Raw genomic sequence first — 22,588 nt, 5'->3', positions numbered from 1 at the left:
AAATATGAACAATACATCTAATTGCTTCCCAAATAGTCGGGTACAGTACAAGTACCTCAAATGTGTGCCTAAGTCCAGTACTTGAGTAAATGTACTTAGTTACTTTCCACCACTGAGTAAAGGAGTTTTTTTAACCACTGACTACATCATATTTTTCTTGGCATAATGAAGCCACTCCTGCACAGATGGGGGCGGTCATGCTCTAAAAAGTTGTTGCATGGAATAAATCAAGGGAAAAGAAGAAGAAATCTCTACCTCTGAATGTTGGATGCCGGATTGTTCTAACGTTATGTTCCTCTGGTCCAAGCGCTTTCAGACAGTGCTGTTTACACGTTACAGCACTGCAATGGACAGCGGTGCAGTAGTATCAGGTAACACTGCAACTTGTTAACGTGATTAGCTAGCTTAGCTAACGTGAGCTAACTGCCATTCCAACTGGAGAGTTTACGGAAGTTTTCAGCTCACCTAAACAAATTGGGAATACAAATAATGGTCAAATTAGCACAACAACATGAGCACACACGCCGACTTGGTTTAAGTGGTGTCGTAATTCTCTCAAACGCCAATAAAATTCCCAGAAACGATAACAGTGGAAACGGTAGCTAACAGTTAACGCTACTTTATTTTACCCGTGTGAACTAGTACGTCGTAGTCAGCAGCAACCGCTGGGTGCAGTGTTACCTAGCAACGGCATGTGATTGCCATGCCAACCGGTTGGCATATTCCTGACGATGCTGTACTTAACGATGAAAATTATACATATAAGTGGTGGAAAAAGTAAAGTAATGCAACAATACAGTGTACAAGTACTGTAGTAATAATGTTATTATAAAGAACCAGTGTTAGCGCCAAAATGTACTTAAAATGCCAAAAGTAGTAGGCTACAGATGAGATGCAGCAGCTGAAAATGGTGGACTGTTTTAAACTAACGTTTCTGTAATCTATAACAATAATACTACATAATATTCATATTAGTTAGTTCATATACATGATAACAATCTGCACAGAACCTAAGTTACTAAATAAATGTTATGGACTGAAAAGTGCTTTATTTCCTCTAAATATGTATCCGCCTAATGTGCATTCCACCACTGTACACACAACACATTCATCTTATACAGGTTTACGTAGCCATTGGCTACTTGTGTCAACAGCAGAAACCATTTAACATTTTATAACTTGTATTAAAAGTGTAACATAATCTACCATTACATCTAATTACCTAATCTGGCTATAATGCAATTTTACCTCAGTTTGTTTTTGATGTTCAGAAATGTTCCCAGAGTTTCCGGTTGATGCTGCTTATGTTAAAAAAGGGAAATATAATCGTGAATTGTTTAATGTATTAAAGAATACCAGTTTCAGTTTGATCGAGCTTTCAACTTTTTTTTTTTTTATAGAAAGAAAAAACTGATTTCAATACCACATTTATGTGATATATTGTATGTTTCTTTTTGTTAGTGCTAATTAATGTTTGTACGGGATATAAATTGACTCACTTCATTATAGGTGCACTATAGCAGTGATTTCCCCTGATGACATCTAAATCAAAGGCTCAACTGGCCCCTCTGCCAAGGACAGAGATCCTTGCATATTGGGTGCTGTCCTTAGGCTCACATCTCTACTCTTTCTACCAACTGCACAGGTTCTCCAAAGGTAAGGTAGACGGACAGACATCTGTATGATGGTTCAATGAACTTTAAAAGTTTAAGAAAATATAAACTGTTATTTCCTGGTTTGTACCTCAGAGCATGAAGCAGGATTAGAGAGAGGATTCCAGTTGGAAAAAGGCCTTGTCAAGGGTTTTAAAAGGGTAAGTTCAATGTTGAAATTACTGATCTAAAGCCCGATCTTTACCCACATTATTGTGCATCTCACTGAAAAAATAATTTGTTTTGAGTTCATAGTGAACTATTATGTATTATGTATTATAAACTATTATTAGTTCATTCACTATTATGTGTCACGGAAAGCCTTTTAAAGTGTGTTTCAGTTTAGTTTTCAAGTTTTTGAAAGGCATTCATTTGTTTAATAAATGTAATTAAGGTGTGAGTTAGAGTGCCATAATTAAGTATTTTTTTGTCAGGACCTTTCTGACTTTGAGTGGAGTTTCTGGACTGAATGGGCTAAGAAGTCTTTGCTGTGGACTCTAATTGGTCATGGCGTGATATCAAGATTGACCAGCATCTTTAATCCCAAGGTAGGAAACTGCTACCGATCTGTGAAGTGGAATATTGCAATCAGGGAAGAGGTGACTCAATGCAACATCCTTTTTTTATGTTTTCCTCTTACAGTTTAGGGTGCCAGCACTCACCATATATGGCCTCTTAGCAGCCAGCAGTGTGTTGGGGATTAAAGGTGTGAGCGTGCTGCTGGTACATGTGGGCCTGTCGTTTTCAGTGGCCCAATTACAAAAGCCTGCTCTGTCATGGTGCTGCAACCTTCTGCTGCTCTCCACACTTCACATCCATCCACTACAAGAGATCCAGGTAGGCTGTATGTCAAATGAATATTATTTGTTCCTGATTTTGGACGGATGACATCTAAAAATCATCTTTACATAGCAGAAACATTTAAATGTGTCTTTACTATTTTACTTGTAATGAAAGAAAAATACAGTCGGTCCTTAAAAGGATAAAACGTATACAATATGATGTGAATCTGCTACAAAAAATAAGCTATAAAGATAGGGTGGACAAAGTGTGTCATCTGTGTTGACCATCAAATTCACTTGAACTTATCATTTCTTTGTTGCAATGATACTGTCCATTTTTTATTTCGATTTGATCATGCATACTAACTGTTTCATCTCCCTTTAATCTTCACTGCATGTCATATTTTCAAAGAACACAAGAGGGCACACAATAACAAGAATACGGTTATAAGATAAAAGTTGAGTGAATGTTATTGAAAGGATCATACACTTGGTATTTCCAGTAATACCTGAGGATTAACGCATGTAAACACACAACAATGATAATTGACTGACAAAACAATATTTGAATTCAGTTTAAATGTGACTATAGGACTCAATGTATGTCTTCATTTATCTTTTATTATGAACACTGGTTCTTTTTTATTTTAGTACATTTAGGGTTGTTTTATCTTCCTCCGGTTTTGATTTGCATGATAGTCTATACATTTTATGTAAGGATCTATGAGCTGATTGACTGCCCAATTACTGTATTTACAGCTGGAAGGTAAAAACTGTTTGAATTGAATTGGGAAGATGTGGAACAATTCTATAAATACCTTTTAATTGCACATTAGCTGACACATCAACATGGTTATAGCCAGGCAACTATGCTACAGTGGTTGGAAATGTGAAATAGACCTGACAGACCTGTAAATGCTTCAAAAGACCTGCCTCCTTTGCTCAAACACGATTGCACACAGTTACACACAGACTGAGTCCTGTGTTTAACCACAATTCCCAATGCTGTTAAGCAGACCTAATTAAAAGTTGTCTCAAACATATGCTTATTAGTAGGTCTTGACAGATCTTCATTACCAGTTTTATGCTGTAATCTGCTAATGTTCCCCTTTTTAATGTGTCATATCTATAAGCATATAAGAACTATTTTTAAAAGCATATCTAAATTTAGTGTCAGACTGTCACTATTATATAAGGATTCCCTAGGAATGTGATACCAAATAATTGGCCTTCCTCTTTGTTACACAGAGAGGCTGGTATAAGACCGAGGAGGAGTACTATCTGCTCGTCTTCAGTGTCGCTGTCTGTGGACTTCGCCTCATCAGCTTCAGCCTGGAGCATTGCTGGAGCCCTGCAGACAGTGGTGGAGCTGTGCAGCTCGGCTGGTTGTTTTCATACACCTTCTATCATCCCTTTTTCTACAATGGACCCATTATCTCGTACAGAGACTACACTGAGCAGGTAAGAGTGCAAACAAAAGCAAATTAAACTGTTGAAATTGCCTCTTGTTACTGTCTGGAGGCGGCTGATTGCTGCTCCTAAGTGCAGGTGATCTCAGGTCACCTTTTTAAAAACATAGTAGACAATCAGTGGTGGGCCATTTATGAAAATTATAACTTACATTTTTACCGGATTTGAAGAGGAGTAGCTAACCCTTCATTTGATCCACTGTTATAATACTAACTTGTTATGCCTGCTTGTTTTTATACCCAACTTTGGAGTAGATTTATACGTGTTCATACTACATGGTTGCTCTTTTTAAAAACCTGGTGTTGTTCTTTTTGTAGTGAAGATGCAACCAGCAACCTTTAACAACAACTCACTTTCTGCATTTGCAGATGCAAAGGCCTGCTGAGGAGTGTGACGGGGACAAATCTGGTGCCATTTACTTGGTGCTCAGATCAGGACGAATCATACTGTGGTGGTGCCTCGCGGAATACATGATCCATGTTATGTATATGCACTCCATCCAATCTAATGAGACATACTTAGAGATCCTCCCTCCCTGGGCCTTGGGTAAGTGTTTATGCTGAGTGTATTTTTGGCTGCTATGTACATTACTTTTAGCTTTAATGTTTGCCAGCCACTTGAGCCAGATGTTTTGAAGGTGCAGAATTTAAAACATGTTACTCCCCCTTACCCCAAAGTGTTTAGTTGGCTTTAAAAGTCAGATATGCCGATAAGAGTTTTACTTAATGGTCTTGATTCGAGTTGTCATGCTCTGTGGTGTGATTGTTTTTATATTTAAATAAAGTTACAGAATAGGTGTTTGTTTATAATGTATTTCTTTGCTTTTCCATTGTTGATTCCAAAATGTAAGAAATAATTGCCAAAGTTATAGTTTAAATCAGTGGTTCTCAAATGGTGGGTCGCGACCCAAAAGTGGGTCGCGGACCCGTTTCGAGTGGGTCGCTGATGTGTGTGTGAAGAAAAAAAAAAAGAAATTGGAATTCTTTTTTTTTGAAGGCCAAATTTTCTAACTCTGTGCATGCAGTCGTCGTTGGACTGGAAGTACCGGAGACCATAAACGGTTTTGAAAACGTCTGTCACGTAGTGATCATCTTCTCAATAAAATATCTTTGCTGATGTTTTTTCGAGTCTTCTGGCCAATCAGAATCAAGATTGTTGCCGGAAGTCCCCACGGAGAATTACTTTGCCGTAGAACTACTCTTTATACATCCATGGGTACAACTTCAGATAAAAATGAACACATAATGAAATATGACCCCCGGTTTGATGATTGACAGGTCACAGAACAATGGGGGCTATCTACCCTTACCCACAATTTAAAGTAAGTCACACAGACTATCTCCTCTTTGCTCTTCTCGCAGCAAGATGTCAGAACAAAGTGAAAAACAAACAATGGCATAAAATATTATTAATATGTCGGGTAGTAATAGATTAATTTATTTTCTTCTCAGAGTGTACCAGAATGCATAGTTTATGTTAGTATTTCTAAAAATCTCCTGGGGGAGAATCCTCCCAGACCCCCCTTCTGGGGTTGGGTTTTCAGCACGTGTGCCTTTTTATGTCATACAGTTCAGCTTTGATTCCATCATCTCATTAAACCTTTTTTTAAAGCATACTTTAGTTCTTTGAAGGGATATAAGGGATATATGCACTGTACTTCACTTGTGTTAATATTGTATGCTGAAAAGCGTATATATTACAGCACGTTTTTTTGTTGAATAGATTTGAGTGCTTCAAAATGTTGGGTCACGATGTATTGACCAAGTAAAAAGTGGGTCCCGAGGCCTGACCAGTTGAGAACCACTGGTTTAAATCCTCTGTAAGGGCCCTGTGAGTCTTTGCAGGAAACATGGCGTCTTTATTTTTGGGAGGTTTTAAGGTCCCATGACATGCTTTTCTGGTTATTACCCGTCCCCTTGTGTGTTATTTAGCTTTGTATGCATGTAAACCATCTGCAAAGTCACAAAACCTCAAAGTGTGACGAGTAAAACTCTAACACAGAAAAGACCTGTCTCTGCTGCTCCAGAACGCCTCGTTGGAGATTTCTCTTTTTCTTCCTGGGTACGGTGTGCTGTTCCTTGCACACCAGTAGCCCAGCTCACACTTTCTGAGCCGTGTAACGTCCCGCCAACACGGCACCCAGACTCCGCGCAGCATTCTCATCTGTTTGTCATTACTGGTGTCATTTTCTGGTTGCTAACGCCATTGAAGCACATAATCACTGATGTTCCGCTGCAACGGTGGTGGACTCATCAGAACAGAGTGGGCGAGCTGTCCAATCAGAGCACAGTGGTCTCATAGGGAGACGGGGGGGTGGGGGCAGGAGCTCCAACAAGCCGTTTAGGACAGAGAGTGAATACACATACTATACAGAGATGCTGTATGAGAAACCAATGTGATATTGGAAAATTGAACAATGTAAATCTATTCTAGTAGACCTCAACAATGGAATTATGATCAGTAGAAATGGCCATGACATGGGACCTTTAAGTGATTTACTCAGGAGGACTCTGCATGCACAGTCTTGTGTTGATCCTATTTTAGATGTGAAGCTCTTCTGGAATCTTCAAGTTTTATTACTTATCCATTAATTAATACAGTGATTTACTCACTCGTCGTTGTACTGTCTGCCCCTTCGTCGCCATAAACAGGTATAGAATCGGAATCTTTATAATTTACTGGCCTCCTTTTTGCAATTCAGCCTAACTGTTCTCAGCAGCTATTAAATGTCAGCACAATCTTTTGTTTGCCAAGTTCTATCTATTGATCCCTCCTTTTTTGCTCTTCCTGAGATTTCCTCCCTTTTTTCCTTATTAAAGTGTTTCCCTTTCTTATAATAGAGGGTGTTTTATATATATAGTGAATTTGGGGTATACAAAACACCTGTTTTAAAACAAAAAAACAATAACTGCCCAGTTTATTCTAAAATAAAGTCCACAGTAGTGGTTTGCAGTCTGAAAAGCATCTGAGGAACTCTCATAAAATTATAATTTATTTATGGATAAGTATTCATTAGGGTTTAAAATGTAGCACATAGTACATCAGCTGCTGTTCCCAATGCCAACCAATACAATAGACTTCAATAATTAATAAAGTGAGCTGAGCAGTTTGACAGTCATTGTTTATTTTTCTTAGTATACAACTATCCCTATCCTTAAAGAGCACTGTTCTTGATCATTTACATAATAAACATTACTTTTCCCCCTCTCACAGGTGGTCTGGCGCTGGCCCTTGTCCAGTTTTTCTTTGTGAAGTATCTGGTTCTGTTCGGCTTTCCATCCATGCTGGCTTCTATGGATCAACTAGTTCCCCCAAAGCTCCCTCGCTGTGTCAGCATCATGTACAGTTTCACAGGGATGTGGAGGTAAGATCAAGCTGCAGAAACAATTCTAGTTACCCCTGACATAAATGTGCTATTATATTTGGTCCCGCAGCATTCCCTCAGCGACAGGAGAGCTAGCATCCTTGGTATTCTTGAGAAAAAGGAAATGTCAAGAGCCTCAAGTGCTCACTGTGCTTTTGCAATAAGATTCAGACAGGGCCCCGATAATTGTGTCATTTTGTCATTACTGGCAATCAGAACAATACTGTAGGTCACCTCTGCACCAGGAACATTATATCATTCTTTCAGACTCAAGCTAAAATGGTTTGTTTTTTGCTGGGGTTGGTCCTACATTTGAAGGCTACATGATGTTGTTTTTTGTTAAGTAAAAACAGCTAAGTGGTCTACAAAGTAAATCATGAAAAGAAAAACATTTGTGTGTTTAAAAAAAATGAATAATAGCCAAATAGGTTGCCACTTAAAATGTGTGTCACAAAGGGAACATATTCCGTGAAAAAAGGTCATCTTTTCAGTCAAAAACTAAGGTCAAGCTAATTATATTGTTGTCTTGGTTTTTCTTGAATATTCAAAGTAAGAATTGGGCTCCAGACATCAGAATAGTCCTAGTCCATTCAAAACTATTGATTGAAATTGTTCGGAGAGATAACCTTGGTAGCCTTTTACAGAAGTAGACAAGATAAAAAGGAAACAGACATCTTTAACTTAATATTTCTCCATTAAACCACATAATAATCAAAATAAATGAAATGTCAAACAGTTGTGAGCCTCTTACTCAGAAAATGTCCATTAAATCAACGAAAAACCAACTTCAAATGAGGCGGAAGTCAATTGTCCCTTAATTAAATAAACTGTCCATGGAGCAATGAGCAGGGGAAAAGGGCAAAAATAGATGCAATTAGGCTGAGGGCACATTAACATGAAGCAGGAGAATATGAGAAGCCTGGAGACAGGAAGGAGACCTTACTTTAGGTCCAACAGCAGGTCAAAGAGGGAGTTAGAATATCCAAACCTGCTCCAGGATAAATACATTATAATCCCAGGAAATCCAGCTGCTACATAAAATAACTGCTACTCTACTTTTATATATATGTCACTGTTAGTCATTTGGATAAGTGGAGATCTCCAGAAACTAAAACTTAGTTATCTCCTTACTCTCCTTACTTTCTGATCCCCTCGATGCTTTTGCTAGATTTTTCCCTTCCCTCTGCTCACAGGTGTTTCTGATTTATCTCCTCCCCTTCCTTTGCAGGTTGAAAAGGGCTATTTTCCACGTTTTTCTGTCCCTCCTTTATGCTACACTCATTAAGCATGAGATTGTCGAAACACACACATCATACTGTACACAGTTATTTCTGTCCCACCTACCTCTTTAAAAGTACATTTCATGGTAATTGTAAAATGTGATGAAGCTCATTTAACACTTTCACTTCCAAGCAAAGGACTATGCCTGGTTCATGCTGAAGGGGTCACACTTGCTCAAGTTAAAGGAACACACACATTGCAGTACTGCTTGTTATATTGGGATAAAGTACCTTAATCAGCAAGAATTCAAGTATAGAAAGACAGCGATGACACTGCTTTAAATAGTATTCAGGTCAGTCAGGTAAAACAAATGGGGAAGATTTTGTGTCATTTGTGTTTAAATATTCAGCACACAGAAAAGGTACTGCTGACACACTGTGAACTATGCTGTAATATACACAATTACCAGCTCATTAAATACAATAAAACCAGTCAACTGTAATGCAACATCCTACAATACATCCTACCTTGAATATAACTTTATTAAAATGCATTATTATTTATGCTTCAGTTTGTGGAGCTGTTGAACTGTATTTTATTAAACTGACAGCTGTTTCTATTACATTGTCCACCCTAATTACATTTATTAGAGGGTGCTAAATAACTAAAATGTCTCTTAGTATAATACATTACAGCTTAACTGCATCACAAACTACATCCTCCAAAATATAATAGTGAAGGTATATAGCGAACAGTGAATTTGAAAATGTGGATGATACATTTGTATTAAAGTTAAATAAACATCCTTTTAAAATGATAAACTTCATGAAGGCAGGATTTGTTGCATTAGTTTTAGCTGGATATACCTAATAAACTGGCAACTGACCGAGTGTATGAACAAGGCTTAGACTGAACCAACATGGAAGTAAATGCAGACCTCCTTTGATACCATAACATTATAACATTATGCACCATGACATCAAGTCAAATTCCTCGTACGTGTCAACCCCTGGTAATAAAGCTGTTTCTGATTCTGATAAAGAAAAACACATCAGTGCTACTGTAATAATAATAATAATAATAATAATAATAAATTACATTTATAAAGCGCTTTTCCTGGTGCTCAAAGCGCTTATAAGCAAGTGAGAAACTGTGAGAAAAACCAGTCTCCCTTATGGTTATACTTTGCAATTACCATGCAGGAAAGACTTTCTTACAGCAAACATCCTCTGTTCCTTTAGTTCATTAACATTGAGAAACTACTCTCTAAACTCAGAGCACATACAATTGAGATGGAAGGCAGTGTTTTCGGGTTTGCAGTAAGAATGCGGATCGACCAATGTGCTGACACCGATGCACTCCAATCCGGCCCGTGTGCTGAGCTGGTCAATGTTGACAACATTGATGGAATGCATAAAGCTGTCCACTGATTCGCAAACAGCCTCAGTTTACTTGCAGCAAAACACAAAAAACACTTGTTCTAATCATCTTAATGACAAAGAGCGTGCACACATACTGAGTGTATTTATATAAGGCCCAGTTCTCAGGTGTTTCTCACTCAGTGCTTTATTATTATGTAAATGTGAGACTCAATATTCATTTCTCTTTTATTTATTTTTTTCCACTCTCAGGCACTTTGACGCCGGTCTGTATCGATGGCTCATCAGGTAAGAGGCACTTCATGAGTGGTGGACGGACTAATTCAGATGTTAATGACTACTTAAAATGTAAAAATGCTATCTAAATCAAATAACAACTCTTGAATAACCTATCTATCCCTCCATCTGTCTATCTGTCCGTTTTCCTGTCTTCTATATATCTACCTTTCTATCAATCTTTTCTTATATCTATATATATATATCAATATATCTGTCTATCTGTATCTAGTTTCTAAATATCTATCCATCTATATATATATATATATATACACACCTATCCTTCTATCTAGCTGTATGTTGGTCTTTCTGTCTGTCTATCTATCTATATCTAGCTTCTATACATATATCTTTCTATCCATCTATCTGTCTGTCTGTCTATCCGTCTATCCATCTATCTGTCTGTCTGTCTATCCGTCTATCCATCTATCTGTCTGTCTGTCTATCCGTCTATCCATCTATCTGTCTGTCTGTCTATCCGTCTATCTATCTATCTGTCTGTCTGTCTATCTGTCTATCCGTCTATCTATCTATCTGTCTGTCTGTCTATCTGTCTATCCGTCTATCGGTCTATCTATCTATCTGTCTATCTGTCTATCTGTCTATCCGTCTATCTGTCTATCTATCTATCCGCCTATCTACATATCTAGCTTGTGTTTACTCATACTGTATGTGTTATTAATCGCACACTTACTATTAAGAGCTTGTTTCCTGCGGGGCATTGAACTTGTCAGTTGAATAACCTTTAAAAAGGTGCCACTCTCCAGCTGCCTGCCTGCGTGTTTTATCATAATGGACGAGGACGCCTCATTTGCATGAAGGCTTTCTCATGATTATGAGGTTGGCTGTTGTTGGTGAATAGTTCTTCTGTTACCGTTTCCGCACCCTGGAGAAATGCCTCCTTTTTTAATATGTGCATACGTAATGGGAGCATTGTGTGTTTGCTCACTTGTAATTTGGACAACGCTGTTATTAGTTTGTCTGCTTTTTAATGATGCACACTTGGATAGACGCAGCCTATTGGGAGGTTATGGTCCGCTTGCTAGAGGCAGGTTGCTACATCAAGGCGATGCCACAGTTGCACGCTTGTCAGAAAACACAGTGCTATCCGGTGTAAAATGTTCCCTTGTCTCAGTTTTTGTTTGCTAATTAGTTTTTGTGTTGACACTTATGACGTACATGTACACCTGCTCTTCAGAAGGTAAAGATGAGTTTAGAATTAAATTCAGCATATCAGATGGCTAAAAAGGCTCCAATTAATCAGCAAAAAAACCTCTAATTTAAATTGCAAATTCTAGTTTCCATTTTAATCTATTGGAAATTATTTTCTCCCGCCTAATGGGATCACTTGCAATTATGCAACTGCTGATGCAAAATTATACACATGACACAATGCCCCGACGTTCCTTCGAGTGAAAGCGCTTTTAAAGAGGTTTTAATGGAGTTCTGAAATTCTGTTGAAATTGTCTGAAGAGCGCTAGATGAGAGCGTAGGTGTTAAATGATGTGCTCTACATGACTCACTGACACCCCGTCTCCCTGGGCAGCTAAGTGGCTCATTCTTCACCATTCCTGAAGGCTTTCCGCATTTATTCTGCTCAGGTTCTCTGTTTCATACACTTATCAGACAACTAAAGAGCTCTTCATGTTGGAGTTATTGCTGCTATAAATGAGGAGATCTGGGAGAAAATATGTGAAAATTAATAAATGGAGGCTTGGATTGAGCCTGGAAGGGGTATGATTGCACTTAAAGATGACAAAACATTGCTAAAAGTCACTTTTTCACTACATGGGAAATGTTATGACAAAATGACCAAACTCAGTCTTGGAAGTGGGCTACATTTGACCTGTAGCACAAATATTGAGGACCACCAAAAATCATGTGATATAGAGTTTTCGTCACAAATTATTACCTGGTTCTTACTAATGTTTTGATTACAGCTAAAGCTTCTGTTAATTCTCACTGTAACAACTTTATATCATAAAAACCTCACCTTTGCAGTGCTTATGCATCTCATGTGTAACATTGGAGTCCGAAAAAAAGGGATTTTAAATGGGATATTGTGTTTTCCCTTACCTGTAGTGGGTTTTTGTGCATGGTGATGGTCTGTAACGGCTACATTTCTCTCCCACACACATGCCTCCATTGGAATCTTTTGTTTATGTAACATAGTGACATCACTACATAACACCCACGTTCCTGGCTAGCACTTCAACACATTGTACGTGATAGGCTAATGGGCGGGACATCTCTGAGTGGTTGACCAATCACCAAAGAGCCAGTTAGCTATCCTATCAGAGCAGACTGGGCTCTGGTTTCAGACAGAGGGTGAAATAGGTGCAGCAGCACAGGCAGTATGAGAAAAATAAAGACCTTTTTGAACATTTAAAGCATGTAAACATGTCACAGAAGAGGCAAATAAACAAATATGAACCTGAAAATTAGTATAATAATGGCCCCTTTAACACGCTATACAGATTTAGATTTCCCCCCTCATATGTCACATACACGCTCATTAGAATATACCGCCTCACATGTAAGTATTTCCACCCACGACTTAGCAACTACCTTTTCCAAAGACGCACCATATTTTTTTTCATAGAGCCAATCACGGACCACAGACTGGGCTTTTCCAGGAGGGGGGCTTTAAGAGGCAGCCATTAGACAGAGTGTTCAGACAGAGGGGTGAACACAGGTACATTCAGACAGAAAGAGAAAAATAATGTGTTTCGTCAACATATAAAAGCTTATAAAGATGTTCTAGTACAATCCCAGAATACACGCATGAACTAGAAATATTAGCATAATTATTGCCCTCTTTAAAGCAAGGAACAAAGTACACTGTGTTTCTCTATTAAAGCACAGAAACTGACAATAACAGTTGCAAGACTAATTCCTCCTGCCAGTCTCTGAACCTTGTCTGCATGTTGTCTGCACCATCTGCTTGAAATAGTAAAGTGTTACATAACAAATTGATTACTCACTCACACATTCATGTACATCTCCAAATGCTCAAAGTTTGATTACCACCTGTTAGGATCCATCTACATCTCACTAATTTAAATAGACGGATGGGTTCTCAGTGTGTTTAGGCATTCAGTTTGCTCTTGCCCTACCACTCTGGTTCCTCTCCATCTGTTTCTACTTTCATCCTGCATGCAAGCTAGCCACTCTATTTAAGGCTCAGAAAATGCTGGCTCATCTTTCAGTCAGGAACATTGATTATCCACAGGGTGGCTGAGATAATTAGTTCCCAGCTCAGCAACAAGACATACTGTAACGTGATGTTTGTTTCTAAGTGTGCTGGAGTGATTCAGCATGAAACAGAGCAGCTTCTCTCAATATCTGAGGCCATTTCTCTTCACAGCATACACCACAATCGTTACTGATTGATGGGATATTATACGCATCATGTGGGCTATTTTTATCACTGCATGAAGTGTGATCTCATTTAAACCACAGTAGTGGGTTATGAGATATATATTTGCTTGTTTTTTTTAACCAATATGTTGAAATCAGACATTACCCAACCAAAACAAGACCTCGCTAGAGTTATGGAAGACAAAAATCAATTTGACAAAGAAAATGGGTTAACTATGTGTCATGGTTTTGGTGCAAATCAGAATCCACTCTGGAATCATTAACCCAGTTGCAACGTTATTAACAACTTGATATGATTGATATTCCCGAAAGTGCCTCTATTTTTGCACCACACGTCAAAGCAATGATGCTCAAAAACCAATGAACATGATTATTCTTTGCAATTCTTTGATGCAATGTGGGGCCCTTTACAATTTAAAGGTGACCTATCATGCAAAATGCACTTTTGTACGTCTTTTATACATGAATATGTGTCCCCGTTGTTCCAGGGAACTCACCAAGTGTCAGAAAACACAACCCTCTCTATTTTCCTCCATACCCAAATCTCTTAAAAAGGGGCTGCAACGGATCTGATACAGACTGATCCAGATTTGAACAGTTCTGTGACGTCACAGAAGTGGCGCTACGGCTATTGGGCCAACTCCACCAATCAGGAGGAGACACAGACATTGCCGTTCGAAAGCGCTGGAGACGCTGTAGTACATATGACAGGCCTGTAGATGGTGCTGTTCTCACAGAATCAGCCCATGCAAAGACTGTTAAATTGAGCGAAATGAGGAATGGCTAAAATGCATGATCTGTTTGGTATTTTGAAAAATAAAAAGTATAAATATGCCTTATATATAGGTATGGTCCTACTCTATATTATTCAAATATAGCATGATAGGTCCACTTTAACTTCTTCAGTATGTGTGTCCTGCCCTCACAAAAGATCTGTCTGTTACCATCCCTGTTATTTTTTTTCATTTCTGATCTTCTGCTACGTTATTAAGCATCCAAACCTCTCAGGTCTTCTGGCACTGGTCGGCTTTTTGTCCCCAGAGTAAAAACCAAACATGGAGAAGCAGCGTTCAGTGATTATACTCCATCAATCTGGAACAAACTACCATTAAAGTGCAGGTCCGCTGCAACTCTCACTTCTTTGAAATCCAGGCTGAAGACTTCTCTTTTGCCGCTGCTTTTGATTAAACCCAATACTTTTTATATCTTACACTGCACTGTAACTCTTATTCTTGTATTGTATACCCATCTTATTCTTGTTTTATTTTTATTATATTGGTTTTTAATGGCTGTCATTTTATAAAGAGTTACTATTGCATTATGTTTTTCTTATGTAAATGTTTTTCATTTTTGTGAAGCACTTTGAATTGCCTTGAAGTTTGCTATATACAAGAAATTGCCTTGCCTTGTGTTGGCCAGGTCATTACTTTAAAGGTCACCTATTATGCACTTTTTCATGTCTTTTATACATAAATATGTGTCCCCTCTGTGTTTAGAGACTCAGAAAGTTTCAGGAAAAATATCCTCTCTCTTTTGGTCCTGATCTATCAATATCAAAACCTGTCTGAAAAGTAGCTGATCCGTTTTTGGCCACTTCGTGATGTCACAAGGTTTTTTGGGGTTGTGTAACCATTAGCCAATAACCAACCAAGGTAACACCGCCCACGTGATCTGTTTGGTATTTCGAGCCAAAAACTTCAGAGATCTATGTGAGACCTATAATTAGGGATGCTCAATTAATCGTATTTTAATCGCAATTATGATTTTGGCTTGCAACGATTTTAAAAACAACATAATCGAAATAAAACAATTATCTTTTTTATTTTATTTTTTAATATTATTTTTTTATTTTATTGGTTTTTCAGTTGAATTATACTTAAATGTCAGGGTTATCAACTATTAAAAACATACTGTTCACCTTCTTTTTTTTTCAATAAATGGATGTTTTCAAAGTAAATGGATAATCGTTTTTAATAATTGTGATTATTGATCTAAATAATCAAGATTATGATTTTTTTTGCCATAATCGAGTAGCCCTACCTATAATGTATTTTTGAAAAATAATATAATGGGGGACCTTTAAAGAGCTATTGCTTGATTCTGATTGTGTTTAGAGATGTATTCTTTACTGTTATGTACTCATGTTTGCAGATACATCTACGTGCCGCTTGGAGGTTCTCGCCACGGTCTTCTTTACCAAATGTTATCCACTGGCCTTGCGTTCGGGTTCGTCTGCCTGTGGCACGGCGGCCATGACTACTTGCGATACTGGGCCCTGATGAATTGGGCCGGAGTTGTGGTTGAAAGCACACTGAAGTCTGTCTTTGCCTCATCTTACATTCACTCCATTGTTGTGAGTTTGGATTCCAATTAAAGTCTGACAGTTCAGATGTGTGAGCATGATGAAACATTTCCTGTAGCTAGAAATAAAGGGGTCATGTAAACTGATTTAATAAGAGATAATGCCTGGAGCTGCTGCAGTAAGCACAGACGAGAGACAAACGGGTTGGAAGCTGTCATATCTAATTGGCATGTACAGTCCAACGGCCAACATTAATGTGAGTTAAAGTCTGTTTCCAATTAATTAACAATCTAAATGTTCAGGCTATTCTGGCTTCTTTGGCCTCTAATGAAGTCTGAAGGCACATTGTAATTCTTCTAGTTTATGGTTACAGAGTTCATTAGTACTTTACGGCTCTCAGTTTCTCAGATTTACGTTGCAAATCTTTTCTTTCTCTCTTTTTTGTTTACTGATTTCCCAGAAGCGAAATGTCTCTCCGGCGATAGAGAGGCGTTGCATTGCCCTTCTCTCTGCCTTCTCCACCGCCATGCTCATCCTCTCTAATCTGGTGTTCCTCGGGGGGATACATGTTGGCAGAATCTTCTGGAAGCGTGTCTTCGTTCAAGGTAAATCCACTTCCACAAAGCTTTTACAATTCGATGTCTATGTGCTTTTTAGTAAGCAGGATTTTGGCATTTATAACATTCTTTAGATTGCACGTCAAGGGGAAAATATTCGACAACTTGGTTGAGTGTCGCAATAACTATATTGCTTGATTATAATTAGAAATAAACAGATCTCTTTATGATTCTATGATACAACAAACATGTTGCTGAATTCAAATCAATTAAAGGCAAATATTTCCATGAAAATTAAACTAAAATCAAAAGTCACCAATTCAAAAAATAATATTGGTTAAACATTGAAAGGTTTCTATGTTTAATGTTAAAATAAAAGCTTCATATTGTGGGGCCCTAATGTGTTTCTAAATGTTTTGAGGTACTGTGAGTTGTATTGTAGTACATTTCAACTTCTCCTTCAGTAGTGAAAGCAGCTAAAAATAGTATGGTTAAAATAAGAGACAACTCGCATGATACATGTAGTTTATACATACACCGATTAGAATAAAGTGACGATATTACGCAGTGTTTTCAGAGGATGTTGAGGCTCGGGTTGTACTGGGACTAATTGTGCCTCTGGATGGTCGAACTCTCCTGATGGAGAGACATCTGCGAAGTGGTTGTGCCAGTCCCTGTTTCACCCGCTGTGTCTTTATTTGGCTCATTTGGTACCTAAAGCGAGATGGCAGGCCCTCCTGAAAGCCTGCCTCCTCGTGATAAGCAGTCTGAGCTGCAGACGCCGCTGGGTCGGGCACGGAGTCAGTGTTGATACTTCACCGTATAATAGAGTGATATAACGTATTAACAATAACTCTTATTTAATCCTGAATTCTTAGTTTAGTCATTTCTAAAGCAGACTTACGTTTTTTGGCAACAGGGGAAGTGAAACAAGCTGTAAACACTTTTATAAAGTTGGGGTTTGTCTGTTTACACATCCAGCAGACCCAGAACAGCGTTAGCGTTTATGTTCTGTTAATGTCGTACAGTCTTTGGGCCTCTCCAAATGATGCCTAAGCAGCCCGTAGCAGATCATATTCCAGTCAGCAGTTTAGTTTTTTTTCAGCCTCACAGCAAATTGTGTGGAACATTATGCTTCTTCCTGTAGAGTTGGTGTAAATAAGTTAAGAGAAACCTAAAAATAAGAGCTGGGTGTTATAAAATACCATCTCTATTGTAAATTATTCAGAGTTAGACCTAGAAACTAAACTGTGAATCTCAGTTTGCCTTTAAGGAGATAATTTGGACCATTTAAAATACAAAAATAAAGACCCAAAAAGGGCAATGCCTGATGCTTATTTAAACTATTTAAAAAGACCATTGAACAAACCTCTTATTAATCGTGTTTCTTTTCCCTCAGTACAGATTTTATACTTTTAAATTGAACTGTAATGGATCCACCAGAAATGCCTGTAGCCATTACTTGTGTCTGCATAATATCCCACCGACGGCTAGCGCTGGTTTGCTTCATTAACATGAGATCAATGCTTTTAAATCAGCCTGTCTGCGATTTATACTGGTGCAGGCAGTAGCATAAATACACTCTTTGACTTCTCTGGTGGTAAATGTTTCTTTCACCATCTAAGAAAAATGGTCTTTATACAGTAGTATTATATGTTTGTAAGGATCTGGGTTTGTTATTTCACATGCCACCCAGAAGCCCCAATGTGTGATTATTTTAGAGACATAATGCTGGGTCACAGAGTTGTTCAAATTGTATCATACTGGTATACAGTGTGTAGTATTAAATACAAAGTGTGAATCATAGCAGCACATTTTGAAAGCTAGAATTAAAACGTTTTTATGCAGAATGTTGAGTAGCGCTTTTATTACTTTTTGGTCATAAATCAGTTAACCCCTTTACATCGATTTACTTCCAACTCTTATTATCCAGTACTATAAATTATCCTAGAATAACAGCAGTTAAGGAGGTCTTTTAAATGTTGCTGTTTCATCACAGCTTTTCTAATTCGATACTTGAAAAATGAGCACGAAAATGTGTTCTTGGAAACATGGCTAGTCAAAATGCTAGCATGATGATGTCTAGCAGGTTTAAAGGCTAGCATTAGCCACTAGCACTAAGGGTGATGGGTGTGTCATTTGTCTTGTGTACATATACAGGATGTATAAACAGTGAAATTACAACATTGACCTGATCGATGCCAAAGGATGAACAAGCATGGGTCACTAAAGCAAACACAGCAGAAACATGAACAGATGAAAAATTATTAATGTCGATTCATCCCAAATGACAGACGAAAAGACAAACAGAGACTCAAATGGCAAAAGAAACCTCACATTTACTTATTTGCAAGTCCTTGTTTTCTCAGGCTAGCGATAATGTAAAATATACCAAGTAGCACAGTCCTTCTGATCACTTAGCAGTTTGATATTAGTTTTGAGTTTCCTCTGCACGTGGTCTTTCCCCCTCACATGAACACGAAGCACTCTGTTAATCAAGTGGCAGAGAAACTGGTTTAATTACAGCAGTGGTTGATTAGAGTCATAGTAACATGAGTCTGAAGGAGATGTAATTGTTGTCACTGTCTTTGCCAGGGTTGAGTAATTAGCAGCAGCAAAAACTTGTTCCAAAAGGTCAAGTAGATCCTACGATTTCTCATTTGTGACCACAAGGTTCTCACATTTTACTAGTTGTGTGTGCTTTCTCTGTTAGTTTTAAATCAGATGGATGGACAATATACACTGAGGGCTTTAATGAAACATATGCAAATATAAAACACCTGAAGGGCCACAAACTAAAAGGCTTTGTATGATTTATTTAGATATCAGAAATGCATAACATTACAAATTCCTTATGAACATGTAAAATGTCAAAACAAATGTGTGCTATTTTTATGCATACTTATGTCTGTGTTGTAGCAGTACTTCACAGCACAAAGCTTTCCTCCAGCGTAAAAATATGCATAATAAGAAGTCTGGCTTCTCTAGGCTCAGCCCGTGTAACCTTTCTCTCCCGCAGACAGGAGCCGGACAGTACAGCTGTGCACAAAGCAGCCCGTGTGTATTCGAATGAGATTTTGACATGAATGGAAAAGAATAGACCATTGAAAAAGCATTGTGGGTGCAGGTGCAAGCTGCTGGGATAATCTGGAGGCAAGCCAGTTTAGGAGGAGGCGCAGACAGCTGTGCTTACCTGCCAGCTCGACCAACCAAGACGCTGCTATAAATAGAAAAAAGGAATAACTGTAAAACAACACAGAAGAGCCGGGATAACTAAGCAAACTGCTACTCTGCTACTGCCTGTCGGTGAAGCTATTGTGAAATACAGCTCTGGAGAGACCACTGCAAATGTATCACTTATCTGGTTTTTACTACTGATAGATATGTTTGAGTAAAATGGAAATGTTTGTGTTCTCTAAACCCCTGACAACAATGGATGGTAAGATGCCATTAAACAAAGCCGAGCTGCTTGAATTTGCTTCGCCAGGAGTGGCAAAAAGTCAGACATCAGCAATGTGACAAACAGAGGGAGAGGAGGCCAACAATAATGAAAGATTGTTAATCAGGGTTATTCCACTAAACTCTTCCTAGGTTGAAACATAAGTACTGTGGTGTCTAAAAATGAATATAACAGGGCGTAGCAGTCTAATCATTTACAAATGAATGATATGAGTACATTTGTTTTCATTTCAGGTTGGTCCAACATTGCCCTGCCTATGCTGGCTTTCCTCTACTGCTTTGCTCAGATTGGACTGGAGTGGAATTCTCGCCCACCATGAGTCTCCTTGACTTTGTATCGGAGGCAGAATCCCCCGAATGCGACCTGCTGAGTCCGGAGCCTTGTCCTCACCAGACAGAGGCTCTGTGGCACACCTGGCTCTCCTCCACAGAGCGTCCTAAACCTGGCTGAAGTGCAGCAGAGCAGACACTTTCACAACCTGCAAGGCCGTGCAAAATCTGCCTGTAAGCTAAGACTTAAAGGATCACTGCGGATTCTCCCTGAGGAGTTTCGTGGAAAATGAAAGTGCACATAAGCTGTAATTGACTCAAATTCAGGGCATTTCCAATATGAGCCCTTAGAGTGTCAAAGCATGTTTTCTACACAATAAACTACACTGAATCACTGTTATTCTAAGAAACTGTAAATTCAAATATGGAACCTAAATCTGTTTGGTAAAATGACTTTGATAAAGTATTGCTTAGTGGTGCGGTAAGCTGGAGAAATGCACATTTCTAATTTACCGTCCTCCTTTAGCTCGCCACTAAAGCGTTTGTTTATTCAGAGGTGCAGGCACAGAATGCTCAATGGAGCAGCAGGGAACCTGATCAATGTCATTATTCCACTTACAGATGCAATTTAGGTAAAGTAGGTTGACACTAATATTTATAGATGTATTTTTTAAACACTTCCGACGGACTACTAACTTTTCTTTCAGCACAGTAAAAATGATAGATGACATGTATCCACTGGAATGCAGATAAAAGGAAAAAAACAACACAAGCTCCTAGTGTTTTTCAACTGTTTAATGCCTAGTCATTATATATATATATATATATCTATGTTATTACGGATAACCATCCTGTACCTGATGAAACGATTAATTCACATGTTCATGTCCCAGCTGTGTTTATGTCCAAACAAGTCAGGAATGTTGTGGGGTATTTTAAAGGGGTTAACCTACTGCCCTGTAGTTGAGAAACTGAGGCATGACAACTAACTTAAGTAAAGGGTTAGAGCTGGGATTCATAGACATAAAAAAAGAAAAGAATATCACGTCTTTCCTTTTAAGAGAGGTTGAAATTGATGCTAAACAATTAATGGGTAAAGCAAGCCTGAGTAGAGTCAATTAACCAATTAGTTGATCTACAGGAAAATAATCGTTAAATATTTTTGAAATCTTTTTTTTCTGCTTTATTATTGTCAACTAAAGGTTGATCAACTACACTGACATTTGTACTGTATATTGATATGATTATACACGGGTGCACATAAGTGGTACGCAGGTACGCATGCGCGGCAACAATTTTAAATGCGTACCGTCACTTGTGTCACAAAGCGCATTTGCGTACCGACGGACTTGTGAAGCTTTGATGGGAGCCAGAAGTTGGAGTACCAACACACTGACTCCAGGTACTCATCTGAGTACCTCACTGAGAAAGTTGTGTGCACAATTTATATACCAAAAGATCTACGAGTCGAGAAAAGAATCTGCAGTTTAATTGAATTTAACAATATGAATTGGCAGTTCTATTCAGAGTCATCAGGTTGAGGCTGTCCCCAGTGATTATGAATTGATGTGATGTGATGGTTGCAAAATCCTTTAACTTAATTTCGACCAATGAGCTTCAGTTTAGTTTCACCCCAACAGAACATACAGTAATCAATAACTTCGACGATAAGTTACACATGTTATTTAAATTCAGATCAGAATAAATAATTGAGTCTGTAATCCAGTGGGGGATGGCTAAATAGTCAACAGTTTTGAAGACAAACTCCATGTCTGGGTAAGTAACAGAAAGCTGCTTTGAAAGGCTTATCTGTGTTGTTGTTTTTGGTCTTTTGAGCTTAGAAAGTGTGATATGGCAGAAACAATCTGATCCTCTTACTATTCAGTGCACAGTTTGGAAACCAAACATCTCCAGGGCAAGGCATCCATGGAGATACATTTCCAGTGATGCAAATTAGTCGCTTTTCGGCGCCTCCCGCTTTTTTAACGCTGATTTGGGTGACTTGTGTAATTCGTGGAGAACCGAAGAGTTTTTGTTTTTGGGGGGGTCCGTCAGTCCGACTGGCGGACGGACAACTTCTCACTTCAAAAAAGAAGAAGAAATCTAGATCGCCAAGGACAGGTTCATTGAACACAACACAAGCGTAACGTGTCTTCACCATACTGTAGGTCTTCACGTGGTTATGTCTCGTCTGAAAGGAGTAATGGAGAGCACCGGAACGCCGCTCCAACTCTTCAAATATTGCAGTACCCATAAGGAGCCGTACACATGGCGCAGTGTTTGCGAGGCTGTGTCTTTAGTTGTAAGCACAGTGGCGATCTGTTGTTATTAGCATATGGTTAGCTAGCTATGCTAACAAATTTAAAGAGCTTTTCTACAACCAGGTGGAAGAGAGCTCTCTCCTGAGAGGCTCAAATAACCTCAGCTCAGTGAGGTTAAGGCACACCTTGATATGATCATTATAGTTATTAATGA

At 38.5% G+C, this 22,588-nt stretch overlaps 1 protein-coding gene across 1 annotated transcript; it reads left to right on the top strand.

The window, feature by feature from the left end:
* Positions 1-215: 215 nt before the first annotated feature.
* Positions 216-22,048, top strand: hhat (hedgehog acyltransferase). Its single transcript, XM_079690657.1, has 12 exons — positions 216-371; positions 1,510-1,656; positions 1,749-1,813; positions 2,087-2,200; positions 2,295-2,489; positions 3,683-3,895; positions 4,273-4,450; positions 7,118-7,268; positions 10,121-10,156; positions 15,677-15,878; positions 16,288-16,432; positions 20,078-22,048. Exons 2-12 carry the CDS (start codon positions 1,536-1,538, stop codon positions 20,161-20,163), a joined length of 1,506 nt encoding a protein of 501 aa, XP_079546783.1. The 5' UTR covers positions 216-371; positions 1,510-1,535; the 3' UTR covers positions 20,164-22,048.
* Positions 22,049-22,588: the final 540 nt, after the last annotated feature.

Source organism: Notothenia rossii (genome assembly GCF_949606895.1).
Source record: "Notothenia rossii genome assembly, chromosome: 6".
Lineage (NCBI taxonomy): Eukaryota > Metazoa > Chordata > Actinopteri > Perciformes > Nototheniidae > Notothenia > Notothenia rossii.
The sequence above is the reverse complement of the archived record's forward strand: the minus strand, read 5'-3'. Positions and strand labels throughout refer to the sequence as shown.

Excerpts from the sequence above, each read along its gene's own strand:
- hhat (XM_079690657.1), top strand. The coding sequence starts at position 1,536 with ATGACATCTAAATCAAAGGCTCAACTGGCCCCTCTGCCAAGGACAGAG. Across the intron at positions 1,657-1,748 it reads ACTGCACAGGTTCTCCAAAG|AGCATGAAGCAGGATTAGAG; the intron begins GTAAGGTAGACG and ends TTTGTACCTCAG. Across the intron at positions 16,433-20,077 it reads GAAGCGTGTCTTCGTTCAAG|GTTGGTCCAACATTGCCCTG; the intron begins GTAAATCCACTT and ends TTTTCATTTCAG.